Source organism: Branchiostoma lanceolatum, chromosome 13, assembly GCF_035083965.1.
Source record: "Branchiostoma lanceolatum isolate klBraLanc5 chromosome 13, klBraLanc5.hap2, whole genome shotgun sequence".
Lineage (NCBI taxonomy): Eukaryota > Metazoa > Chordata > Leptocardii > Amphioxiformes > Branchiostomatidae > Branchiostoma > Branchiostoma lanceolatum.
The window spans coordinates 6,746,255-6,773,756 of record NC_089734.1 but is presented as its reverse complement, the minus strand read 5'-3'; the positions used below and the strand labels follow the sequence as shown (position 1 = coordinate 6,773,756).

The following is a 27,502-nucleotide window of genomic DNA, read 5'->3' as shown; positions in this document are numbered from 1 at the left end:
CACTGTATTGAGGCTCAGGTGATAGATGACGATGGGAGACGCGTTTGACCAGCCCAGACCGCGGGTGAACGCCTCTATGCTGCCCCAGCACATCGGGAAGTACGTCTGTCTGATGGGGGAGGTTATGGACGTGAGTATGCCATGCCCCCCTCCCACACTTCTCACGGAGTGGAATAACTTTTAGGAGTGGCAATGTTGTATCATTTGTATTACGGGAATAAACTTTATTACACTCTTCTTGTAGTCATTAATAATCATACCTTATCGCCATGTTGCAAGTTATCCACATGATTACAGTATGTTACTTCAGTTCGATCTCAGTTTTCCAGAAAAGTTATCATAAATTTAGTCTTCCTTGGATCCCCCTTAATGGCGTTATGATAGAAGTGAAACCAAGGACCTTGGTGAAAGTTATCAAAGTTATGGTAGTTCCAGAAGATTCCAGATTTATCTAAAGAAGGATCTAATATTCTATACTTTAGTCTTGTGTGGTTATCGGAGCACCCTGCTTGATTAACATAGAATGATTTAATATAACAAAGTAATGAAAGTATAGTTGGACATTTTCTCCAAGTTGATGTATCTACTGTGTGTATCCTCAGGTGGATCAGAACGGTTTGATGTTCGCAGTAAAGACGAGTGACGGACAGCGGGTACAGATCAACCTGCCAGAACCGGTAAGGGTCTTTTCTGTTTGTTGTCTTGTTTTGTTTGTTTGGCTTGTAAACTGGTTGTAAGCAAGACCAGTTTGATCCACTCACACGGGATGACACCTACTCTTATCGAAATGGGCGGTATGTGTGCAAAAGTTAGGTTTGACATGTCGTTCAGTGTAATATATAACCAGCAGCTGCTGTGCCACGTGCCTGCAAAGCTGGTATGTTATGCCAAATGGCGGTTATACCAGCTATATAGGTGGAGATGCGGGGTCGTGTGGCGCAACAGCAGCGCGTTCTGCTCAGAACTTTGTGGTCCCGAGTTCGAATCCTGCCTTGTCACCGATCTTGTGCCCTTAGGAAAGGCACTTTACACAACTTTCCCAACATGCCAGAATGGTTGTCATCAAGACCGTGGGCATTAAAGGCAAGAAAGAAGAAACAGATATATTTTTTTAGATTTGTGTCATAAACAGAATTTCACCTTTGTTCCAGCTAGAGGAGATGGTGCAAGGTGCCATAGAGATAGTCGGTGAGGTGGCAAACAACTGTCAGATCAGCTGTCAGAGTTACATCCTGTTCGGTGCAGACTTTGGTAAGTTCAACTCTTCATAATGTATTTTCAAAACGACAGAATTTTACACTCAGAATGGTCCAGGTTCTAGGAGTTGAATTAAGCAAGTATATTACTCAATTCCTACTAGTGGTGGTACATGTATGTATGTTATTTCATGAATGTGGTACGTTTGGTAACCAATTTAGACCAAAGCAAACATATTTGTTCTTCTCTATTCTGTAACATTATAGCAATGCAAAAAAACTTAACACATGATATCTCTTTGTTACAGACATGAACTTGTATGATGAAGCCATCAAGCTGACGGTGGAACACAGCAAATTCTATCCACTAGCAGACAGCAGTAACTTCTAGGCCACACACTCAGGAGAAGTCATTTGGACAGTTATGAACCTTGCACTAAGTGCAAGCACAATGTATTGAACATGTCTGTATATTGAAATGATGAAAATCTGCAATTTTGATACAGATTTAACTGAAATACTGACCATTTATGGAATATGTGATATCAAAGACTTTGGAGGGGGGGAGCAAAAAGTGTTAGAAACACAATGTGTCTGTAATGTGGTATGTATAGATCTAAAACATGTTGAAATTTTTTTTCATAAAGTTACCATAAGATGGCTATCAAAGGGTATTGGCTACATATCGAGCAAAGAACATGGTTTGTAGCCTTAGAATTTGCATTTTGAATCAAATTAAAAGTGTAAGGTGTCTATTAGTAAGTCACACTGCTAACAAGTCTTTTAAGTCTAAAGAAAAGAAAATAAGACATGACATTGACTTCAGCAGTTTTATTGCTCATATTATCTCTGTACATCTGTAACTACAGACTATTCTATTCAACCAGTTTTACAAAATAGCTCTTTATGTTCATCTTCTTGTAACTTGAGAAACCTACAGTCTTCCACAGTATATATTATACATACCTTACCATTCTTATAGTACTTATTTGTTGGTCTTGATTTCTTGGTTGGTCTTTGCCCATCCTATAACTACACAGCAGTTAATACATTTGTCAGTCAGTGTTAATGCATTTCAGAGAACACTGCTTCTTGTGCGGCATTCTTCTGAAGAAGTACATGTTGTTACTGTATGTTATTATATTTAACATCATACTAATTAGATGCAGCAAGACAATAATGTCCTTGAAGTGGACACATTACTTCTTACAATATTCTATTGCTGACTACATTTATTCTTTTCTAAATATAAATATTACCCAGTTTGAATCCCATTTTGTTTCATTGTAACAATTGAATTGTAACACTTCACTCTCACCACTTATGTCTTTAGATTTAGCCTGGAATCCAAACCTATTATAGCTCCCGAGTCTCCTCTCTGCAAAAGGCCTCGGGGGCTATAATAGGTTTGGATTCCAGACTACTTGGAATTGGCATGAAACTACACATACTTCTGCATAGTAGGGTTATCAATTATCATGCACACTGAAATACAGTATTCATTTCTTGTCATTTAGAACCATGACATCTAAGCACCCTTACCAACATTTACAGGCCAGTACTTGCAGTAAGTCTTCTATCAGTGGCTTCTGTGCAAACAATATGGAGCTTCCACCAGGCTTCTGGGTTGGCCACAAATGCCAAAACTCTGCACGTCATTTTACTGGCCTTTTAGAGTGGTGAAATTATGAGTGATATCTTACAGGATTGGCAACATCCCTCCATACAGTACCCCCAGCTAGAAATGGTTGGCTAAATGAATACTGGACATATTTAGTGATTTTGAAAAGCCTGATGAAAGGTTTCCTAGTTTTTCCTCGGGTACAATGTGGCTGCACATTGAAACTTGGCAATGGTAAGACGTGAACATACATACATGGAAGGCCAGCTCTCCTTGTCACTTAACGTTATTATGTTCTGTTTCTGCACACATTTTCTTACAAAAGTTTGAACATGCAGGGCTCGAAATACCAACCACATATGCAGATAAGTGCAGGTAAAATTAGAGCCAGGGCTCGAAATACTGGGTGCATGTGCACCCAATTTTGGAGCTGTGCACCTAATTTTTTACTGTGGGTGCACTGGTGCACCCAAATATTTTCGTACGGTTTAATGTGTAAAGGTATCACTGCACACTAGCAGACAGCATATTCTTCACATCTAAGTGTCAGAAAATAATACAATCTTTGCTGTAGTACTTGTTTAAGATTTTGATGTTAGAATTTGAGTTAATTTCGATTTTGAAAGCTTCAAAACTGCGGGCCGAGATCGCGTGCCAATCGCACATGGACTTCCTGGTCCGGCTTGCAACACTGGGCAAGAGAACGCTGACTTCCTCGTAGGTGTCGGAGTTGGACTCGGAGTCAGAAGAAGAAGAGACAAAAGAGACTGCCAAAAGACCAAGGCTTTGCGCGAGGCTTTTTTTTATGTCACCCAGTAGTCTTTTAAATATAATGCTTTCCTTTATTTCTTCCGTGGCGTTGATTTTTTCTTCACCGAGGTCGATGTTAATAACGCGCTGGGACCCTTATTCGTCACTAGTTAGTGTTATTGAAATTTTATCGAGAAAATGAATGCACCACAGTAATTTTGTACACATATTAAACAATAGTTACATTCTACTTTATTTTATGTGGTGCACCCAAACATTTTTTGGTGCACCCAATTTTTTAGGTTGGGTGCACCAGTGCACCTATTCCCAAAACTGAATTTCGAGCCCTGAGAGCTGTGCAGGTATTTCTGATGTCTACCTGTACCTAACATGCACCAATCTGGGTTCATAAGTTTACATGGCCTTTTGTTTTCTCAATGGTTTGCTACAAGGATATTATATAGTCCTTGGTTTGCTAGTACACATAAAATGCTAAAGTGTAATCGAAATGAAAGACAAGATACTTGTCACTTTGGTGCAAGTTTGCATGTTACTTGCACCAGTACAGGTATGTAGAAAAAGTATTTCGAGCACTGACATATAAACGTGGAAGCACAATCTATCATTTAACGGCCGTCTCTTCTGCAGTGGTGACAGTTCCTACTGAGTCCAGGGACATACATTTGCAGTGACACGCTGTGACGGGACACTCCGTGTGGTCTCTGAAAGATACAACATTTTAAAGAATCATTCTGACATCTTATAGAGCAATAAGACAATATGGAGAGTACAAAATCAGGTGTGTAATGTTTGTTCCTTTATCTATTCATTAGGAACTGGAATTGGCCCACAGGCTGCTTTTATTAAGGGCAGAGACTAAGCATCCAAGAAGAAACATCTTGGGTAAACAAAGGTTTGGTCCCATGAATCTAGTACTAGTGTAATATAGACACTGTTAAAGTAAAGATAAAAATCATGCCTGAAGGACTAGAGACAAGAACATGAAAACTCCATTGTATAGTAAAATGCCTGTAAACCTTCAAATAGCCTTCATACCATCCAATTTAGGATGATCAGATCACAACTTTCCAGTTGAGTGGACTACCCCAAAGAATGATACCCAAGCTATAAATACAGCAACATTACAAAATTGATTGGGTCATTCTCAAGTTAGCAGACCTGTCTTAAAGTGGTATAGCCTAAAAATCCATTGTTGGCATGACATTCTGGACTGTTCCACATGTGAAATAGGTGTTTTTCTCCTACCTGAACCATTCCATCATGTGGTTTGCATGTCCTCCATGCCTGCAGGTCTGACACCAGGTGAACCAGCTCCCAAACTTGTTCTGCTTTGCTTCTTTGGTAAAATCTTGAGGAAAATACATGTAGGATTAGTAACTCTAGTGAACCGAACACACGACGCATCTTCAGAAAAGACACTGTAGCCACATAGTTCCGTTTAGCGAAGTACCAAATTCTCTGTTAACGAATCTTTCAACATTGATATATAGATATATATACAAAATACAACCCTGTGCGCCCCTCTGTTACATTGTATGTAGCAAGTTTTTAAAGTCATAAAACTCTATTCAATCAGAAGAAAGCTGCAAATAAAAGAAATACAAAATAGAAAAGCAATACATCAAACAAAAGTCCCTCTCCTGCACTTACTAATCCGATTGGCTTACTACATTTTCTAACATTATATTTTCGCTTGGCATTGAAAGCACTATCTAACCATTTCTATACATGAGGAAGAATAAGACCTAAGCATTAAATGTATATCAAATGCTGCAAAAATTTGTGAATATGTTTCGATTAGTATTACTGAACATCAACTTGCATCGGCTCATGTTAGTTGAAGCTCACCTTGCTTTTCTTCCTTGTTGGGTTTAGCAGCAATAGTGCCTGATGCAGTTCCCATGTTCATGAGACAGAGGGCGCACCGTGGCAGCGGTTTTCTGCACCCCGGACAGCTGCTGATCTGTTGGGGAGATGTCAAGTTCATTATTCTGATTAGAGGACCAACAAATCATGTCTTGTTGTATACATATGTGTATATATATATATATATATATATATATATATATATATATATATAGATCTAACGTTATATCTATAAGTTTGTATTTTTGTTAAGTGGCGTTGGCAAAAGAAGTTTTATAACTTGAGTGCAGCGCCACTTTGTCTTTGTCTCTGTTATCTTTGAATAATAATAAAAAATCACGTCTTAAGAAAGCATTGTCCTCGGAATGGCATGATAATGGGGTTTTGGAGGCATTCAAAATTTGACCTGTTATACTGCTTCTGAGAAATATCTGATCCCAAAATTATGCAGGACATAAGGACCAAACGTTTAAATGGAGCCAGACTATTCTATTTGGAAGTGATCTTTGGAGGGAAGCAAAGCTAGAATCCGATGAATTTTAGGCTGCATAATATAAATGTACAGTATATCCCTTCGAAAGAAACATTTTTGTCACAGAAAAATGAATCATCTTTATCCTCTGAAGGTCACTCCAGGCTACCAAAAGCATGACTTAACCAACTGCCGCCATGTCAAAACATTATAAAGTGTACATCTGTCTTAAGACTTTTTACAACCAATATGTACTACGACCTACCTTGGACTTCTGCGGGCTACCATAGCGCATTCCCATTGGTCGTCCTCTTGTCCGTCCTAAAAGTACATTGACAGAGCAGTCAGCTTGATTGTTTGTTTGTCAACATAACAATATCCAAGGCATCAAGTGACAACTACATGCACCAGTGTCCTTTAACTCAGGTGAGCTAGTGCCCGAGACAAAGGACAGGGTATTTGGTTTTTGGGTGGGTACCAGAGCACGAACATGATGTAAGTTTCTTGTGGATGGCTAAGGAAAACACTGGCAATGAGGTTTTCAAAGTTTTACTACATACTAGTTTGGGGCGTTCTTGCAGTGCATTTGAAGTTAGAATACATGTATGCACCATTTTTAAAATCCCCATCTCTGTTTATATATCCATTGGGCCACACAGTAGGGGCTAGTCCACTAGTATTGGAGTGCGTTCAACCCACATACTCTTCCTCATAATTACTGAGTGCTAGGCAGGGAAAGCAGCCTGTGCAATTTTTTAATTTGTCGGTATGACCTGGCCAGGGTTTGAACTCCCAACCTTCTGAATGCAAGTTGATCACTGTACCATTACCTAGCTATCGTACCTGTACCATAGTATTTTAGCAATGTAGTTTTAAATGAAATGTTTGGTGAGTTATCTGCAAACCTGATGCCAGCATGTTGGAGGACACGGACTTCCCGCAGAAGTTGCAGCTGACGAAGACCTGCTGCGGGGGTTTGACTGCAGGGTCGATCAGGTTCCGGTGGACGTCGAACTGCGCACGCTGGTGCCAGAACCGCCACGAGTCCAGCAGGCTTCGGTAACTGTGCAGAGGGTAAGTACGACTGATTAGTGAAAAAAAAATGGGACTCAAAACAATAAAAGTGAAAATTAGTTACTAATAGGTAAGCCAGTTAAGTTCATTGAAGATCTACAGTGGCTGTAAATCTTGAACTGTTTGCAATGGTTTTATTTTTGTGGTTTTCGTGGAGACCTCTCAACAGCAAAATCATGATATTCTGAATATATACTGCAGAACTGTTTCAACTTCCTAAGTACTGTGCTTGCACACTAATTGTTCCAGTAGTGTGCAAGTTGGATAAGCAACAACACCCGGGAATCAAACCCTCAACTGTCCAACATCTATAGTATTCATCAGTTCTTGCATTGCTTCTCTATCCACTGCTGCAAGAGGGTGCCCTTGGACAAGCACAATTAATAGAGTCCCATCCTAAAAAAAGTACTGCACTTGCACACTAATCATTCTAGTGGTCTGCAAGTTGGATGAGCAACAACACATGGGGTTTCAAACCCTCAACCTCTAGGTTCTCATCAAATGATAAGTACCTCTCTATCCACTGCTGCACCAGAAATGTGCAAGTTGGTTGAGCAAAAACACCCGGGATTCGAACCCTCAACATCAAATCATATTCATAAGTTCTCACATTACCTCTCTATCCACTGCTGCACGCGGGTGTCCTTGGACACGTCGCTGGGGCAGGCCTGCACCATGGCGAGGCAGGCGGTCTGGACGTCCGCCGTGCTGTTCACGTAGTTCTCCAGCAGGTCGATGCCGTCCGTGGTCAGCCCGGTCAGCAGGATCCCCTCCAGGTTCCCCTTCTCCACCATCTCACTCGTCAGCTCCTCCAGATAGTCCACCAGCTGAAAATAACAGCCAAAAATACATGTACAAAGTTAGCACAATAATGAACACACATGAGAATGACATGGCTTTCATCTAAATACAGAACAACAGCATCTTTTCATGAGTAATCTTTCCCCTTCTCCACCATCTCACACGTCAGCTCGTCTAGATACTCAACCAGCTACAAATAACAGCCAAAAATACATGTACAAACACAATAATGAACAAATCTTTAACACACATGAAAATGACATGGATTTCATATAAATAGTCCCCTAGCTGGGAGCAACAGCATCTTTTTATAAGTAATCTTTCCCCTTCTCCCCATCTCACACGTCAGCTCGTCTAGATATTCTGCCAGCGGTGAACAACAGCATCATGATGAAAATTCATCATCAGAAACCAATAGTGCTTTTACAATCATCAGCTACAGTATACAGGAAAATGTAAAGGGAGCTTCCTCCAGAACCTGTTTTGTGAGACCAACTATTCCAGAGCTGCACAATGACAAATTCACCATCAGAAACCAATGATGCTTTTTACACTCATAAAAGATGCTATAGCTTTATTTATTTATAGATTCCTCCAGAAACAATGGTGCTAGACCAACTCTTCTAGAACTGCACAGTAATTATGACTGACACTTCTAATGATGACTCACCCGTGCATCTGGGAGGAATGTGCAGGCAAAGGCCACTCTGTCCTGAATGAAGAGGCCTGACTCATTCTGAAAGGACAAGGACTGTCAGTTTCAATCATTCCTCCTAACAAAAGTTTACAAAAGTTTACAAAAGTTTACAAAAGTTTACAAAAAATTTACAAAGTTTACAAAAGTTTACAAAGTTTACAAAAGTTTACAAAAGTTTACAAAAATTTACAAAAGTTTACAAAAGTTTACAAAGTTTACAAAAGTTTACAAAAGTTTACAAAAGTTTACAAAAAGTTTACAAAGTTTACAAAAATTTACAAAAGTTTACAAAAGTTTACAAAGTTTACAAAAGTTTACAAAAGTTTACAAAAGTTTACAAAAAGTTTACAAAGTTAACAAAAGTTTACAAAAATTTACAAAGTTTACAAAAGTTTACAAAAGTTTACAAAAGATTTACAAAAAGTTTACAAAAGTTTACAAAAAGTTTACAAAAGTTTACAAAGTTTACAAAAGTTTGCAAAAGTTAACAAAAGTTTTAAAAAGTTTACAAAAAATTTACAAAGTTTACAAAAAGTTTACAAAAAGTTTACAAAATTTACAAAAAGTTTACAAAGTTTACAAAAGTTTACAAAGTTTACAAAAGTTTACAAAAAGTTTACAGAGTTTACAAAAGTTTACAGAGTTTACAAAAGTTTACAAAAAATTTACAAAAAGTTTACAAAAAGTTTACAAAAGTTTACAAATATTTGCAAATTAATGTCAGAAAAGAAAGAGTTAAGGAACTGACCAGTACATCTTGAAACCCCTCTGCCTCCTCTGTCAGGAAGGCGAACATGGCGCGCAGATAGGGGTGCCCCAGCTGGGTCCGCAGGGACCCACACATCTCCCTCCACAGGGTGTTCTTCTCATCGGTGTACCCCGACAACGCCATGGCAACTACATTCAAGTTCAGGTCCCCAGCTGCACATGTAGAGGAACAACAATGTCATTTGCATGCTCTGAAAAGTCTGATAGGTTTGATTTGGTTTGGAGAGTAGTGTGTTTTGTTTATTTCTTATCTATTTTTTGGATTAACCACATTTGTGAAAGGATTAGATAAACAGGTGACTATCATCTTTTCAAGATGTCAAACCAGAGATCAGACTGTAAGGTTTGAAACCACTCATACTGGGAAGCACCCCTACTCTTTTTGATGACATGCTTCAGGTGTGGCTCTCCTCAAACACAAGTGCTCCATTTAATATCAAATCCGAGGGACATCCCTAACCATTTTAGAAACTCATTACAAGTAACCTTCATCTTTGTCTTTTCCTTACTTTGATTACAAAGAAAAATGGACTTAAGATTTATCATGAAAGGTCATCTGTGTTGCTAATTAACATAGTAATTTTGAAGTTTGTCAAATGTATAAAAGATAGCAGTTTTTAACTTTGTTTATGAACTGTATAAAAGTTTCTTTATTCTTTTTAGCTAACACTCACATTGTACTACATGACTGAAGAAACACCAAAGAATACATTCTACAACTGTGAACTGTAGATAGTGAAGCCAGGAAATGTAACAGACTAGTTTACAACAACTGCCAGTCTTACCATCCTCGCTGTGTGCGGCGCTGGTGGCTCCCTTGTTCAGGGTCTGGATGGCTCTGCGGATCTTCAGGTTAAACAAGGCTATTGCAGCAGCTCGTTCATATTCACCCTCACCCTCCAGTCTGTAAGCAAGGAAACAGGCTTCAACACATGCAGATTTAAACACAGGAACCAGCTATATCAACTAAAGGACTGATGACTTCAGTTCTGTTTTTGAGTTGGACTGCTGGTGACTGTTTTTAGCCCTTCGGAGTCTATGTCACCTTCTAATAGGAATCCTGGATAGACTTTTTCTGTCTACTAAGCTTTTATTGAAGGGATAATCTAAATGTGCACAGCCTTGTCAAATAACACACACATGCACATGCACGCATACACACACACACATACGAGGGGAGATCAATAAGTCCTTGGCCTCACCCAGAAATAAGGTGCACAACTCAAATTTTGGGGCATAATTATGTAGTATGACATCTTTTAGCAATATACAGCAAACTTCAACTCATTGTGAGCATTACTTTACAGATGACACTCAGTAACATTAGGTGAGGTAGAAGGATAAAAACATGGACAATTGAGCTGTGACTTGAGGTGTGCTGGCTGACTTGCTCTGCTGAAAGTCAGATACCCACTTCGTTTTAGTTGAAATAAGAAGGGAATCTTTATCAAACATTCTGACATTGTCTTTGCAGATTTTATGCCGATTCGTGGCATGAAGAACTCGACCCACACAGCTCTGACCACTGTGCACCCTTGTTTTTCTCGTCACTTACCTGATAGTTTTCAAGTGGACGTCGACTAAAAAGTAAGGGCCACAATGATTTGAAGTTTAGTGGATAATGCTAAAAGATGTCACACTACGTAATTATGCCCCAAAATTTGGGTTGTGGACCTTTTTTCACACTACACATATGCACACATATGCAGGTACGTACGGACACACACACAAACACACACACACTACACATACGCACACATATATACGTACGGACACACACACAGACAATAACAAACACACACACATGCTATGAATGATTTTATATAGTGCAAGTCTACATGCCCAAGTACAGCATTTAACAAATCAACATGATGTATACCTTTCCAAATGGTCCTCCAGAGCTCGAAACTCTTTCTCGAAATTCCACCCACACAGCTGCAATGCTCGAGACCTAAGTAGAGAAATGGACAATTAGTCCATTATATTAGAAAAAAATTACATACTAAACCTACTACATGGTCTGTACAAGATATGCTTCTAAACAGCTACACAAGACTAAATTTTCTATATGTCATGCAGCACTTTTTATCATGACCAAACTAAAATCTCCATCGGTCCTTTTGCACTGAATTTCTTCAAATGATTGAAAAGGTCTCAACATACATGTATGTAACTGCCTATATTGATTCTATATGCCTGCTGGGGCCTGTTCTTTATGTTCATATAATTCCTTTTAATTTAGTCTCTCTAGATCTGAAGCCTGTGCCTTATATCTTGAAGGTCTAACTAAGAAAGTAGGCCAACTATTGTTTTTGTTTGTTTATTTTTTTAGGAATGTTCATTGTTGTGCGTTGAATCGTGCAGGATAAGTTAACTAAAGAAAGCCTGGGTGATAAGCCATGTTTGACGGTAGAAAAAAAATGTTCGCAAACTGTTCGCAAACTGTTCAAAAATTGCAACTGTATGACCAGCACCAAGCCACCATTGTCAAAAGCACAAAAAAATTGACATCCCAAACCTGTCTGCACTGACGAATTTACGAATAGATTTCCTGCCATCAACAATGGGTCTGAAGTAGAGAGCACTGCACTGAAGCAGGCGCTTTTAATACCACCACCATCACCATGGTAACTATCATCATCACCATGGTTACCATCATCAATATGATCACCATCATCACCCTATGGTTACCATCACCTCCAAGTTACATTTACACTTAATTTTTCCTGCCAAATACATTGTATTCTTCAACACCTGGTCCCCAATATCAATAGCATTTTCAATCCATTACACTAACCACAGCTGTAGGTTACATTAATGCCTTTAACCTTCTCCCTGCTGACTTATCTCATAACCAATAGAGAATTGGTAGACAAACAGCTATTTAAGTGTGCTAATGGTTAAGTTACCCAAATTCTGCTGAGCTGCCCATACATGCATATTTAGTAAAGATGTTTACAAGCACTTCTTTTGACATGCACATCATTCTTCTACTTACTAATAGGCTCAAGTGTAAAATATGGTTCGTTCATGATACACTGTTGGATTTAGTTCATTTTCTCAAAAGTTTTTAAAAGCACCTAATTTACTAGTATTCACAATGCATGGCTGTCTCCAGGACCCGTCCCTACGTCCAGGGACGGAAATTTGCATGTTGGGACATAAAAATATTTCACCCCATCCGTTCAAACTCTGATCTTAGATCTGAACTTCATGACATAAGATTAATGAAAATGTATCTTTGTAAGTATAAAATGAGATCTAACAATGAAAATTAACATAATGGGCTCCCTAACAATGAATGGGAGGGAAGACAAATTCCAGCTGAAGACAGCCCTGATTGATAGACTCCCCCTCCCCCATGTAGTCAGCCACCCGGGCCTCACCTGTCCTCGCTCCTGTAGGTGTGCACGATGGTGCGTTTGTCCACCCCGGCAGCCAGCGTACCGTAATGCAGGTCAGACTTCATGCACACCCCCGCCATGTTGGTCTCCCCCTTGATCACGGACTTGACCCCGTGGTACTTGAACCCGCCCTTCCCGACCGTCCGGATCTTGCCTTCGTCACGCAGCCCTCGCACCAGTGTGGGGGTTAAGGGCAAAGTGATCTCCAACCATTGACTTTTTACCTGCTGATGTTTCGGTGTCTACATCGGCTACTTATAGTGGTGAGAAAATGTGATACTAGTAGATGTTGGACTGAAGATAATGAAATAGCCCCATTTGAAACTGCATCCAACAGCTCTACCTAGCAGGCATGCATGGCATGACAACCCAATGTTCTGAAACAGCCCATCAGTCCATTTAAAACAAAAAGTAGTCGAACACAAAGTACAAACTATCATGTCAGAAAGGATATAGTCCAGCCAGTGCCAGAGAGTCCTGATATCACTGTCCTCTGGGGCCATGTCAGCATTCCTGGAGATTTGGTCCGTCTAGAGGAAAAACATTATTGGTCATTGAGTGAAAGGAAAGAAGGTAGAGCCTGTAATGTCCTAAATTTGGCCAAGCACACCAGGTTACCCCTACTCTTCTCGTTTTAGAAGTGTGTTGGGTTCTTTAAGGTACAGAAGTTTGACACCCCATACACGGGACCAAAGGCTTAACATCCTCTGTGAACAACTACTGACATGTACATTTTATACTATACACATCTACGTCAAGAGTTTTATGCTATTCCTTTAAGAAGTTCAGATAAACCAAAACACAACACACACCTGTAAGCCATAACCATTGCGCGCTCTTCTCTTCATCTTGATAGAGATGTCATCTTCAGCTGTACAGGTGGGATGGGCCGTCAGGTGATGTAACCTCTTTCCACAGGCCCAGGTAATACTGGAGTGGGGGGACCATGACTAGCATGGACAGAAATAGAATTGTTACTGTCTGTCACACAGGGGTGAACAGTGGAGGGGGGAAGAGCAAAGTGGGGGTGAATGTTGGGTGATATAGGTAGCCTGGAATCCAAACCTATTCTAGCTATAATAGGTTTGGATTCCAGGCTAGGCTACTATTTGCAGAGAGAAGACTCAGAGCTATAATAAGTTTGGATTCCAGGCTATGAGGAGCCAAGTGGGGTGGACAACAAAAGGAGGAAGAGCAAAGTAGGGGTGAATGATGGGAGATGGAAGAGCCAAGTGGGGGCAAATTCTATGATGGACAAGCCAAGAGGAGTGGACAACAGAAGAGGGAAGAGCCAAATGTTCCAGTATTGAGACTCATATATGTTCATGCACTTCTGACCAAAATTTTGCAAACTTCCACAAATTTCTATGGACAAATTTCCTATTTATAGAACTCTTCATATACTTGCTACTGCAATTCTAAAAATAACCAATTGTAATCCATTTTTACCCAAAAAGAATTGATTTACTTGATACAAGGGTTGCTATTTAGTGACAGCTCGTTTGTACCAGTGATATTCTCTCAAACACAGTGAGATCTGTGAGGTTGCCTTTAGTGGTGATGATCATCAGGCGGTTCTCGTGGGTGGGGTGCCACGCGAAGGACGACAGGGACTCCTCGCCACACGCTGGAAACACAACAGTAGAACATGTCAACATCATTTGTGATGGTGAAGTGCCTGCTACTCTCTATACACTGTCTCTATACATACAAAAATCTAATCTGCACCTAGTAAGTGTATATTATAATGGCTCCTTTTGCTTTAATTCTGCGCCTAAAACCAGGGTCTTGAAACAAGTAGGAAAAGAAACATATGGACTAACAGTACAATGTCATTTGGACTTTATGTCTCCCTACAAGACAATAAGACCCTATGATACCCTTTATAGAGGCCTAGTCATGCTGGGTAATCATAACAACTATGATTGTCAAAGACACACAAAAACACTACTTAACTATTTTTGGCAGACATCATTTTCTCGTAATATGCCTCATTACAAAACAAGTTCCTATATATACAGCTGACTAACATACACTGTTGTCTGTTGTGGAGAAATTTGTTGATTTTCTACTCACGTTGTACTGATCTCTCAATAATAGCAGGTTCATAGTCGTCACCCCCAACTCCTGAGTGTTGGATGTCATATAGTTTAACCACTGGGCTGTCCTTACAGGAGATGCCAAGGAGTCCATATCTAGATATACAGGAACAACAAGAGAAGGTTATTACGAAATCAACGCCTTAACTTACTGTCGTAAATTTAGAACTATTCAATCTTGTTCAGAAAGTAATATCATCGCTTACATTATAGGAATATATAGAAAAAAAATTACATTGCTATAAATTTTGTAAACAAGACTTTTAAGCTGATATAAAAATCAGGCAATACTTACAGACATATATTTAGACATAGCTATCAATAAAGTACCAGTTTGCAACTCTTCAAATAACAGTGCACATCTTAACAATGGTTTTTAGAACACAGTTTAACATCTGATACAGATAAGAAAGAAAAGCCTAATGTGACTAAGGCTCTTGGTGCAATTTTTTTCTAGATATGACATGCTGATAGGTAAATGTAGTACATGTACTCTGGAAAGTACTTTAAATCTTGGCACTTTTTTTCATGGAGGGAACTAGTCCCTATACCCAGGGATGGATGGTAGGCCTAAGGAAGGAAGTAAGTAAATACATTTTTTCTATAGAAACAGCAATGCCTACCTAGTAGGACTCCAGGCTATTTTTGCTATATGCCTCTGTTCAGTAAGGGTCAGCACTGGTTTCTCAAACACACGGGTGTCCCAGATGGACACTTGGCCCTGAAAAGACAGTCATAGATCAAGATAAGAAGTTTTTGCAACAGAACAGTTTTTGCAACAGTCTGAGAACTCTCCTTTTTAGAATAGAATTCCTTCAGATCAAATGTACTACAAACCATTTTTCTTCATTTTTCTTGGCCAAGCACACAACACACACTTATTAAAGATATAGAATCAGACAGGACAATTGGTTTCATATTGAAAATAAAATAGCTATGAAGCTGATGTGTTACGCCAAAAGGCGTTTATACTGGCTATATCGATACAGATACAGATGCTCACCAGACATGAACACTGTGTAGGCATAATGTCCTTAATGCCATATGGTTAAAGGACTTTTAATGAATACTTTAAATGCCAAAGCATAAAGCCTATTAAAGGTAGAGAGATGGCTACTTTACCTCCACATAGGAAGCAATCCTTGTGTCCACATGTGGATCTATGGCCACACCATACACTGCCTTAGTCAGTGCTACATTCACCGGTCTGGACACATCTGAGAAAGGGGACAAAATGTTATAATATAGCAAAAACATTGTCATTTTCCTTTGGTATAGATTCTTTTCAAAATGCTAGAATCTTCCCAAGCACATCAGAATATAGAAGTTGCTTGTCTAGGAAGTCCTGTACGTCAATCTACTTTTAAAAAAACATTACTAAATTTGGACCTATCAAATCAAGTCATTCTTATAGTCCATCAGAAGAAGAAAGTATTCACTTGCAACAACAAAACAATCATATCTTTGGCAATTTTGATTCACAGATTGATTTTAACAAGTAACAACCTATTCTATGTCAAGCTGTCACAACACTCATTCTACTTGATATTTGACACAAACTTAAACACAAACCTCGAAGGTCAAATATCTTCAGAAACTTGTTGTTCATGCCAACGAGCAGGGTTTTGGACTCGTGGGTGAACCAGGCTAGGGACAGAGCCGTCTCCGATGCACCTGAAAATACAACAGGAAATGTTGTCTTTAAGGTATGACTCTATGGCCAGGTTTACAAAAAACACTTTCCTACTCCTAGCATACTTACTGTAGAATACTGAAAAGGAATGGTACAGAAATATAACACATGCTTGTAAGGCTTGTTACTATCAGTCTGAATGCTATTTATACCAGTTGAACAACACATACACAGATATGTACGTTACATATATACCGGTAGGTGCAGTATTTCCCTCCCCACTCTGATGATCTATCAAACTTACATTTGTAGTTTACTAACAGAGATTATACAGAACTACTGCATGTACATTATATATGTTGACTTTTTTATTCATCTATTCCTTTGGATATAAGGTATGGCCATTTGGAGGATTTTGTGAACCTTGCAAAATTCAACCAAAAATAGCAACAAAGTAGAAACATGGCATCCAAGTGAATGACTTCTACATGACATATAATTTGCAAATTCATAATGTTCTATAAAAGGATATATACATATTTGGACTCAAATTCCTCACTGATTTCTTTTGTAACTTTTATGTACCATACAATTGTAATCATACTGCAATATTTCAGACCTTCAATTTACAACATCAAATCTGTTTCACACTACAGACTGTTCCACTCACCTAGCTCCACCAGAGGTTTGCTGACCATACTCGGGCCCTCCCCACTCCCCACAGAATCCCTGTGGACCCGACTTTTGTCTGGACTGCTGGCAGAGTCTGCTACTGTAACAAATGTACAACATTTTATATTACACAAACCTTTTCTTTTTACATGAGGAACTAACTATTAGCAGAGTCTGCCACCATGACTGTAACAAATGTACAATGTTTGAATTTATATACACAACCATTTCCTTTAACTTTAACATCTAGACCAACTAATGGCGGACCGTGACGCCTGGAGGGAGAGAGCAATCTTAGTCCGGGCAAGCCGCCCGATATGATGATGATGATGATTTCCTTTAAGCCAGAGGAGCTGACTGTTAGCAAAGTCTGCTACTGTAAGAAATGTACAACATGTTATGTACAGAACCCTTTCCTTTAAACGTAAGGAGCCAACTGTTTGATAAATAAAGTTGGATGTTCTACAAAAAGCCTTCCTCTTTGTGCAAGTTTGTGTCTCCACTATAACCTATAACTTTGTTATTAAATCATTATGATCTTTAAAAAATCACTTACTGACGCAACAGTAAAAATCCATAAACAATTCCATTTGAACTACAAGGATAACATAAGGTTCTTGTTTTGATTTCCACAAAATGGTCTGAAAGTGCACTGTAGCACAAAGTATTGCATTCATTTTGGAAGTGTATATACATGTGATGTTAGTTAAGTGTAGTGTGTGTCCTTTGATTGAAGCATCTTTTCATGAAGACTTCAACTGTATAGTGTGAACTCTAAGTACTGGAAGACTTAGGCAATGAACACTTACTGTATTTAGCATTGATGTCCCACACAAGGACAGAGGAGTCAGATCTGTACTTGTCCAGCCCAGCTGCAAGCTACAGGATAACACAAGCAAAAATGATAGTCATTTTTTGGGACCCGGGGGAGCCACGAACTCAAGTTTTCACGCAAGAACCGATACATATAAACACTCATTCTTTCCCCGCACTATTCCCCAGTGGAACATCCTGCCAGGCACGGTTGCGACGGCTTCCACCGTTGAGTCGTTCTGTGCCAGGCTGGAGGCCTGCCCGCCCTAGCCGGGACCTCAACTCCCCCCCCCCCCCTACTTTGCCCCTGAAGGGGCTATTTGGGGGTACCTGAATGTAGATGTCCTACTAAATGCTTCAAATGGCTTTGCAAGTCATTCTGTTTATGTAGAAGTATAACCGACATATAGGATAGGAGATTTTAGTCTACTGGAACTGCTATCATAGATTCAAAGCTGTTTTCATACAATGACAGACAATGCTATTCCTCTCTTTTTAAAAGTAATTTGATATACAGAAAATTCAAGTCCTTCAACTTACATGTAGCTAAAAATTTCTACATATATGTACTTTCTAGACACATATATTATGTTCAATAACACAGAGCAAAGTAATCTAGCTTCTCCTTTGATGCAATCTACTCTATAGAATGCTTTTGTATCTGTCAATTGATCTTACCATGTTGGACTCATTAGGGTGCCAGGATAGACTGTTACATTGTCTGGCATGTCGAGGAACTGGAAGGAAGACACAAAAAAGAGACAACAAAAAGTTGCTGTGATTTACTTCAACTGATAACTGTCATGTGACAAGTAAATTCTTCATGATTTCTAACCATGCCAAAACAATATATTTAAGACTGCAACAAAATCAAAACATGGTAAAAAGTTGCTTAGATAGTTGTCATCTTATAATAAAATCTCACGCTCTCAGTATTCGAGATAAATGGGTTTGATCCTTAACAATGTTAAGGCACTTTGTATTGGGTACAAATGTAAAATCTTACCAAATTCTTTCCCGATCAGTCCATACTGGTCATGTGCCCCATCTTGACCAAAACTGGGCAGAAGAAGAGAGAAAGTTGATTAATGAACAATATTGATCAAGACAATAAATCGTTTCGGAAATAAGAACCTTATCTGCATGTCCTAGTAAATGGTAATTATTCTGGAAAAACCCAACCACAGTCTCACCTAAGAGCCTGTGATGCCAGGCTACACTTACCTAGTAAGAACTACTCTCCCATTGGCCTGTCCTACCGCTAACAGAAACTCAGGTTCCTTCTTGGGGTACCAGGCTACACACTTCATGTACTGGATGTCTGTGTTTGTGGACAGCAGAGTCGCTGTGGTGTCATCTGACAGACGGATCAATCCCTGGGCTGTGTGGGGCACAAGACAAGGGAAGACTTATGATTACAGAATTCTTTTCAAATCTGAATAGTCAGAATTCTTTTCAATCCCTCACAATACTACTGCAAATTTTGAGATATTTAGTAGTTTTATTTTTGTAAATTCATACCGCAAATATCTTTTGTACTAAACGTACTTCTGTACTAAAAACTTAAAACACTCCTTTTCCTCTCCTACCATGAAATCAGGTCCCTGCAAAAGTAAATAAATTTACAATATACTGCATTCTGAGGCCAAGTTGAAAAGCTGCTCCAATACAGATCCATATTAAAGGCCTTCTCTTTAACCACATCTGTACATACCCAGAGCCTTGGAGCCAGTGACGACTTGCCCATGTGTGATCCGATCAGCCTTGTACAGACTGATCTCTGTACCAAATGTGAGGAACTGGTTCACATGGCTGGGAGACCACAGGACATCCAGCCGTGCTGCACTCATTCTGATGACGCTTCAGTTCACCCTGACTTAGGCAAAATGACCTTGTTAAAGTCCATGTAGAGTAGAGTAAAGTAGAGTAGAACATAGTCTTTTGCTAGGAAGGAATGGTTCAAAACCAGTTTCCTTTCAGCTTCTCTTTCTCATTGAGTATCCCACAAATATGGAAATGACTAAAACATAAAGCCCTTTCACTGATCCAACTGCACTTGTGCAGGTCAAAGGCCTCATCAGGCCCAAGACGTAAGCAAAACAAATCTGGACATTGGTGTGCAAACTGACCATATAAATCTGGAAATGTATAACTATAAAACATGGTGGAGGAAGAACAGTTTACAAGCCAGGAGCCTTCACCTTTGACATGAACATGCACAGTTGGATCCGTGAAAGGTCTTAGTCCATGTGCATGCTACACTTCAGATACAGTTCTTTCCCACTTCTTCCTTACTTCCTTCTTTTAAGCGTACCCCTGAGTATTTCAGAAATTTAATAATTTGTTGTTGGTTTTGTTACCTATAATTTATACGTTTTAACAAACAACTTGCAACAATACCTACAGTTGTCTATAAGAAACAAGGCTTCGAATTTGAAGTAGGTTACAAGCCATAAACATCGAATAAACCCGTACAAATTAATTGTACGGATAGTCGATGACCATGATCCGCCCACAACGCCCCCCTCCCCCTTCAATTCTTTGGTTGTCGCTACATTTATATCATTACACGGGTGGTAAGCCGCATATCAACCCGTCCAGGATTTTAACTAACATGTAATCTTACCTTGACTAGAATTCCATTGACAACGTTGAGATAGGAGTCGTGAAATGTCTACAAAGTCAGGAAAAAGTATTTTCCTTTCGACCACCATCCGCCATCTTGCTTACCCAGCGTTCCGCACGCACATGGATGACCCCATTGTGCGCAGGGGGTGTTTAAGAGTTTATTGCATTGTACATCTTTCTCAGTGCTAGTACAGACGAAGCCACTTAATTGCAGCTCGGATAAACGCACCTTCCATTTAATTGCACCGAATCCCAATATCCAAAACCGGTTCCCATTCACTGCATTGTTAGTGACTCCGCATATCTGCACCGCGCATGGTCACCAATGCCGGATAACTGCACCATTTTTTTCAAAGATCCTCGACAAGTCAACTGAAAAGGTGCGCTAAAATCGCCAAACGCGGTACAAATGAGCCGATACCTGCCGGTGTACCAAGTTTAAGTTTCAATTCTTAATTCATGGCGTTACATGATTTACGTAAATCGACAACTGCACTCTACGTAATGTAACTGTTATCCCATGAGTGGCATGACGATGTTTCAGAATGCCTCCCTGTAACATTACGTGTGTTGTAATGCGGTAGATCGCATGAAAAATGAAAGAATGCAAAATCTTTTAAAACAGGTTCGTAGTCATTTCTTTATTTTCAGCAAAGGGTCAATAAATAAAGTTAATAACTGAATAATTTCGTCTGTTTTCTTTGTGCTAGTGTTTCTGACTGACAATATACCCCCTCGCCCATGGTGGTGCGGTCCAACTGGGCATTTCGCATAATTGCACTAGCCGGATAATTGCACCAAAAACGCTGACAAATGGGTGGTGCAGTTAAGCGGATTCTACTGTATCACATAATTACGAGTCGCATCACACAACCATGTTTTGTCTGTTTTCTCTCTTACTCCCACTTCCTTTGTGATTAACTTACAGATAAGCATTTTCACCTGGATAGTGTTCAGTACCAAGGACAGGCATGTCCACCCTGTAGGTTCTCAGCATCAGGGACAGGTGTGTTTGCCTGTGCGTGGATGTTGTTGAGCACCAGGGGCAAGCATGTTTACCCATGTGGATATTGCTCAGCAAGAGGGACTGGCATATCAATAGTGTGTGAGTGGGTAGTGTTCAGGGACAGATGTGTTTGCCTGTGTGTGGATAGTGTTCAGCACCAGGGACAGGTGTGTTTACCTGTGTGTGGATGGTGTTCAGCACCAGGGACAGGTGTATTCACCTCTGTGTGGATGGTTTAGCACCAGGGACAGGTGTGTTTTAAGTGTCTGGATGATGTTCAGCACTTGGGACAGATGTGTTTATCTGTGTGTGGAGAGTTTTCAATATTGCTAAGGTTTTCAACTGTTCAACTGTTCAACTACAAAAAGTGCAGAAGTCATATTGGTATTGTCCTTTGTGATTGGTTGGGTGGTTCAACCCGACTACAGAGAAAAAACAACACACACTATTTCTTGAGAACACATGTTATGAATATGATAAATCTTCTCCATCAATGATAAACCATTTAAAACAGTCCAATAACACAACATAGCAGCACTTTTCAACCTTAAAACAATAACTACTTAGTTGACAACTATAAAAAACAGCAATGAATGCTAATGTAATTTACAGCAAAGCTTCCAATATCAAAATAAAATATCAAAACTTTCCAACAGTAACCTCTAAAATAAGTGCCCAGCCAACAACAAAATATCCTAAAGGCATGCATAATATCATTTTCCTCATCGCAAGTCACACAGCTATCTTAGTTGCCATAAGTAAGTGCTCAGCAACATATTTAAGTGCAGTACTCTCATTTGCTATATATATGTACATTGTAAATGTGCTTTACATTGCAAGTAGTAAAGTTTCTAGTGACAAATTCCAAATGCATGCTTTCAAAAGATGAAGATGAAAAAGTCACAGACACAAACTTCTATGAACACAAACTAATTAATCCATATCTGATACAACCCATCACAGTGGTAGTAGTGTTGTCTCTTGGATATTGCTAGCAAGTTTCCTTAAATTTTTTTCAACACATTTTCCAAAGTCAGGGGGTATTTAAGGCACACAAAGTCTCATCCTACTATAAACAAATGCTGAAAGTCTATTATGGTATCCTTAATATCAAGAGAAAGATGAACTATTATGGTATCCTTGATATAAAGAAAAAGACCAATAGGATTTAACAAGTCACAGCATAAAAGGACATGGAATATTTTTGGAAGTCAAGCTGTTGTGATGATTCTCCCTTGATGTTTACTACAATAAACAATCTGTATAAATAATAACAACGTTACAATGATGATCAAACTTAGCCTGACAGACTTCAAATTTTCTTATGTTTTGTGTCAGTTATGTTGATGTCAGCCCTTGAGATGGAATGGAAATCAAAAGAAAAGGAAGCTGAAAACAATATCACACAAACATGCAATTGATACGTTAACATTTGATAGACATTGGGAAATAGAAAAATAGTTATTAACCTGTAATACAAACCGGTTTAACCTTCTACATGCTAAAATAATCATTTGGCAAACATATTTCTAGAAATTTGAGGACATAAACCATCTAGAACAAAACATGAAAAGAAAGAAAGCCGAGTGTTTGAAATTAGTAAGCAGCATTCCCAGAAAGCATTGCAGCACTGATACCAGCATCCTCCATGTCACATATCCCAGCATCCTTTTCCTTAGATACGAATTCCAAGCGATGTCTGCAAACAACAAACATGTTAGTAAAAACAAAAGCAGGAGACAGTTCAGGAGGAAAGAAAAAACAAGATCTTGATTTAGTGTTACAAATGAATTCTTTCAGATCAAGTTTTAACTTCAAACTTAGGGTTTTCGCAAAACTAAGTCAGGCTACCAGGCCATCACATTTCAGCATCACTCAAAATTGCAGAAGCAGAGAAAAAAATGTTAAGAGCAAAAAAAGCCATTAAAGTTGATCTGTGTTGTTAGACAACATTATGATTGAAATACTAAATTTTTATAAAACCAACACTAGCTAGAATGTATTGGGACTTACCCCTAAATTTCCATTAACCTTGTTCACTGAATTGAGACGGTGGGCGACATAGGTTACCCGGCACTTACCATCCACTGCTGCAGTCACATGTATCTGATGTCACATGCCAGAAGTAACAGTAGACGGGTCCATTCAGTGAACAAGGTTCATGGAGTTCAGTGGAAATTTTAGGGGTAAGTTCCAATTCATTCCAGTGTTGCTTTTGTAAAGTTCAGTATTTTATTCATAGACAGAAGCCAGTCAATCATCAGGGAGATCATATATCATTAATCTATGATGGTGAAAGTGTCAGTGAAGAATGTGAGCAAATGTCATGCAATATTAGCATATTTACCAACTATTCTGAACAAAGAAGTGAAATTACTTGATTGTTGTTACTAACGTTATAGGTTAGTTATACCATGACAGGAACCTTTATCTATGATCCAGTAAATCAAAGTTATTTGTTTATTCTTCAAATGAGACCAGTTTGCCACTTGTCATCACCTCCACATGCATGCTGGGATATCTTCATGTGCTTCCAGGTCCCAGGGCAGGGTCACAGACACGCAGGGGTCAAGTGAGGTCACATCATGCCACCAGAAGGGAGGGATATACAGTAGTTCACCTGTCAATAAAGGAATGAGTGACATCCAGTATCAAGAAATATTTTCAAAATAACAAATACTGCACCGGTGTTATTTTCTTAAGCATTTCCTACCTGGTACATACTTTGATAGGATAAAACAGGTTGCTCTTTTAAAATGAGCATGGTACGGTATTGGATATTGACACAGCTACATGTTGTATACAAGTTTGCCTGAGTCATATCAAATTCTACTTTATGCCAATCTTTTGAGGGAATTTTCAGACTTCAGAATGGGTGTTTTAAAGCATGGAAGTTCTAAGCAAACTACAGACTTTGCCCTTTGCTGATAAACAGGTGAAATGAGATGATGCAATTCAATTACTAGCACATGTCTATTTGCATTGTCCAGGCGATAGAGTGAATAATAGACATGACTTCGAAAGAAACACTAAGAACAGAGTAGAACCTCACCTGGCTTTAGAACACAGTGGTACCTTTGTGCCTCTGCCACCCTGGGGAACCGCTCTATCTCCTCTCGGTCTGTCGTTCGGAGGTTAACACGGCTTGTGTGCGACCTGTCGCTGAGGCTCGAATAGGAATACAAGTTGTTCGTGTCGTCATGAGAGAAGAGGATGAGCTCTTTACAACCAACGATCTGCGAGAGAAGACCATGGTTCCTGTCGTAGTGTAGGGGCGTAACATTCCCCGTGCTACCCAGCCACAGCTGCATAGTGTTCTGATTGAAGATTCTCTTACAACCAATCTCAAACCTTGTGGGGAGTTTCATCTGTGCAAAACTGGAGTCAGCCATGTCTGTGTGCAGTTGGCATGATTCACCAGCGCCCTCTTTCTCATGGTCACTGTACTGCAGCGCTTCTCTTGCTTGTCTGTCTGTGACCTCTTCTGCAATTGCACTTTGTTTGCAATCATCAGAATCACATGTCTCAGCACCAGCTTCTTCCTGAACCCTTTCCAAACTGCAACTCTGTCCACAAGATGGGACTTCATGGTTGTCTTTCTCATGGCTGTCACATTTTCTCACTGCCAGCTTGTCAAATTCTTCGCCAATGTCTTTGCTTTCAGACTCCGTCCAATCATCTTGTTCACTTAAAAACTGTTCGTTAGCCAACTGGTAAATACTGTCCAGCAGACGTTGAGCCTGGCTATGAATAAAGATGTCCTGAAAAAGTGGGTCTGGCATACTGAAACTTCTCAAGTAATACCTTCTCTTTTCCTCCTGTTCACATGTGGTACTTATATCAGTTGTGCATTCGTCAGTCATGTTTTCTTCATTTGTGTCTGATTTTGAGGTTCCTGGTGACATATTTTCTTTGCCACACGAGGTCTTCAATGCCGTTTCTTGAGCAGATTCTGTTCTGAAAACTGAAGCGACTAGCTCTTCCGGTGTCATTTCTACCTTTTTGGTAATCTCTGGGTGGTTTAGAAAATGTTGGTTGTCATGGGCAACGAACACAGTCCATTTCTCCTTCACCTGTGCCAGCGCTTGGCTAATGTATGCAGGACTCCAAGCTCTGATGGGCTTCCAGGTGCTGACTATGTCGGTGAGTATTATAGGATGCCTGTTTCTATAGCAACTTGTGAAAACATCTGGAGTCATACCAGCAGCTCGTTTGATCTCAACCGGCTTCGATTCAAAGTTCCATGCCATACTGGTGAGATTGGATATCAACCTGTAGTAAAAAGAGAGATGAGATGTTCAAATGTATCGTTTTAAACCAGTTTCTGTTTAACCTTCTACATTCTGAGGTGGCCTCTTGGCAACAAATCTGTATTGGCAGCAGGGAAAATCTTCCTGACAAAAATAGTCCATTTTTAAGTGCTTTAACCACTCAGAGGTTACAGAGGGATTTAAGCCGTCAATGTGTAATTCTTGGTGGTGCAGAAAGAATGGAAGGGTGATTAAATCCAATATCATGATTGTGAATTTGGAATTCTAGCTTTAAAATCGATTTTTAAGATAAAATTGTCATCAAATCATAATGATGGCAAACAGTCAAATGATTTATTGGGTAATTACTGGAGTTATTTATTATGGGCAATAAGGTATGAGGTATTTCAACCATCTTTGTGATCATCATGATAATGTCATGACATACAACATAATTTGCACAACAACCTCCCAAGTCCTGAATTATATACTAGTAACGTAACATGACCTATTTACGTGCGGGAGTAGTTTACGTCCAAATTGGGTCATGTCCACATGTCGCGGTGTATTATGCCAAAGCCTGTTCTCATGAGAAACAAAGAACGTCATAAGTATGATCCTCAGCCATCTCTCTCTATTATACAAAACATTTAAAAGGGTTTACGTCCAGCGACATAACAGAATAAGCTCCTGAACCAGTAACAACAAGTTGCACGGAAGCGTCATGCATGACGCATTTCATATGTAATTCGACACCGCGTATTCCATCATGTTTTTCTAAGTTACACGATAGCTAGTATCTTTTAAAAGTAGCTGACATTAAACCTTTCTTTGATATACAGACTATCCATGGTGATTCGAGGTTTGAAACTCTTGCCAGTTTTAGGAAGGTTTGATACAACCTAGCGACCCCGGCTCAGATGATATATTTTTGTACGACATAACATCATGGCCATGCGTTTATCACGTGAACGCCACGTGCTACCGATTTCGGGGAAATTCACAATACAAAAACTTTCGCGTCGGGCAAGCGGACAGACAAATATAGTGACTTTACTGTCATTTGTCTGTAGACTACTTTCGACAGTTACTGTGCATTTTTTTCTGGTCTAAATTCCTCAAGCATAGCGCTAGAAGGGAAAATACTAAGGTGGACGATAAAGGGTAAGCCTAGCACAATTCTACACCATATACCCCAGGATAAATATATGCTCGTACGGCGTTAAACAGGCGGAGAAAAACTTACAGACCATGCATTTTCTTGTTAGAAGAGCTGATATTTCTACCCATGGGTTAAACATTTGGCTCTGTCCGCGCGGTTTTAGGATAAATAACGTTTTGAATAAATCGGACGTAAACTGGTCATGTTACGTTAGATGCGTACTCAAACTATAATGCTAGACATCAAATTCAAAGACCATTGAAATCTAACACCTTGGCACGTACTGCCACATTCCTTTATTCAAAGTGCAACACTGCAATGCAGTGTCATTCTAATGAACATATGGTGGGTATAAATATAACGTTACCTAAAGAGAACACTCAGAATAGACTAATTTGCTCAAACCTGCAGAAACTATGCGAATCATCCTTCCGATGTTTGGGTCTGGGTCTGATATCACTTCCGGAAACCGCAAAAAAAGCACAAAACACAATTTAAAGTTTCTGAACAACGAAACGATATTTTACATGGAATTCAATGAACAAAATATAGCTATTAATAAATAATGA

General features: G+C 39.4%; 3 protein-coding genes across 7 annotated transcripts; 1 reads left to right on the top strand and 2 right to left on the bottom strand.

Annotated features, from left to right (window-relative positions):
- The first annotated feature begins 16 nt into the window (after positions 1-16).
- On the top strand, positions 17-2,465 carry LOC136446709 (replication protein A 14 kDa subunit-like). Its single transcript, XM_066445193.1, has 4 exons — positions 17-130; positions 603-677; positions 1,152-1,251; positions 1,505-2,465. The coding sequence occupies exons 1-4, from the start codon at positions 26-28 to the stop codon at positions 1,585-1,587; spliced, it is 363 nt and encodes a 120-aa protein (XP_066301290.1). The 5' UTR covers positions 17-25; the 3' UTR covers positions 1,588-2,465.
- LOC136446705 (GATOR2 complex protein MIOS-like) lies at positions 2,013-20,625 on the bottom strand. 4 transcript variants are annotated; one of them, XM_066445187.1, is made up of 26 exons: positions 20,514-20,625; positions 19,602-19,763; positions 19,112-19,268; positions 18,894-18,946; positions 18,566-18,624; positions 17,884-17,953; positions 17,073-17,174; positions 16,342-16,443; positions 15,892-15,986; positions 15,393-15,490; positions 14,747-14,865; positions 14,179-14,297; positions 13,483-13,620; positions 13,125-13,200; positions 12,653-12,848; positions 11,785-11,835; positions 11,146-11,217; positions 10,052-10,170; positions 9,247-9,419; positions 8,472-8,537; positions 7,616-7,827; positions 6,832-6,989; positions 6,192-6,247; positions 5,437-5,551; positions 4,834-4,936; positions 2,013-4,289 (listed from the first exon to the last, which is right to left on the bottom strand). In XM_066445187.1, the coding sequence occupies exons 2-26, from the start codon at positions 19,735-19,737 to the stop codon at positions 4,190-4,192; spliced, it is 2,745 nt and encodes a 914-aa protein (XP_066301284.1). In that variant the 5' UTR covers positions 19,738-19,763; positions 20,514-20,625; the 3' UTR covers positions 2,013-4,189. The 4 variants fall into 4 exon arrangements, with proteins under 4 accessions (XP_066301284.1, XP_066301283.1, XP_066301285.1 ...); XM_066445186.1 differs by having other exon boundaries at positions 19,602-19,759; XM_066445188.1 differs by having other exon boundaries at positions 17,073-17,171; positions 19,602-19,759.
- A 1,344-nt stretch (positions 20,626-21,969) lies between these two features.
- Positions 21,970-27,439, bottom strand: LOC136447583 (uncharacterized). 2 transcript variants are annotated; one of them, XM_066446586.1, is made up of 4 exons: positions 27,301-27,439; positions 24,574-25,793; positions 24,021-24,141; positions 21,970-23,220 (listed from the first exon to the last, which is right to left on the bottom strand). In XM_066446586.1, exons 2-4 carry the CDS (start codon positions 25,769-25,771, stop codon positions 23,118-23,120), a joined length of 1,422 nt encoding a protein of 473 aa, XP_066302683.1. In that variant the 5' UTR covers positions 25,772-25,793; positions 27,301-27,439; the 3' UTR covers positions 21,970-23,117. The 2 variants fall into 2 exon arrangements, with proteins under 2 accessions (XP_066302683.1, XP_066302682.1); XM_066446585.1 differs by having other exon boundaries at positions 27,339-27,439.
- Positions 27,440-27,502: the final 63 nt, after the last annotated feature.

Excerpts from the sequence above, each read along its gene's own strand:
- LOC136446705 (XM_066445187.1), bottom strand. The coding sequence starts at position 19,737 with ATGAGTGCAGCACGGCTGGATGTCCTGTGGTCTCCCAGCCATGTGAAC. Across the intron at positions 8,538-9,246 it reads AGGGGTTTCAAGATGTACTG|AATGAGTCAGGCCTCTTCAT; the intron begins GTCAGTTCCTTA and ends TTGTCCTTTCAG. Across the intron at positions 6,248-6,831 it reads CTCCAACATGCTGGCATCAG|GACGGACAAGAGGACGACCA; the intron begins GTTTGCAGATAA and ends ATGTACTTTTAG.
- LOC136447583 (XM_066446586.1), bottom strand. The coding sequence starts at position 25,771 with ATGGCATGGAACTTTGAATCGAAGCCGGTTGAGATCAAACGAGCTGCT. Across the intron at positions 24,142-24,573 it reads CCACTGTGTTCTAAAGCCAG|GTGAACTACTGTATATCCCT; the intron begins GTGAGGTTCTAC and ends CTTTATTGACAG. Across the intron at positions 23,221-24,020 it reads ATCCCAGCATGCATGTGGAG|ACATCGCTTGGAATTCGTAT; the intron begins GTGATGACAAGT and ends TGTTGTTTGCAG.
- LOC136446709 (XM_066445193.1), top strand. The coding sequence starts at position 26 with ATGACGATGGGAGACGCGTTTGACCAGCCCAGACCGCGGGTGAACGCC. Across the intron at positions 131-602 it reads TGATGGGGGAGGTTATGGAC|GTGGATCAGAACGGTTTGAT; the intron begins GTGAGTATGCCA and ends GTGTATCCTCAG. Across the intron at positions 1,252-1,504 it reads CCTGTTCGGTGCAGACTTTG|ACATGAACTTGTATGATGAA; the intron begins GTAAGTTCAACT and ends TCTTTGTTACAG.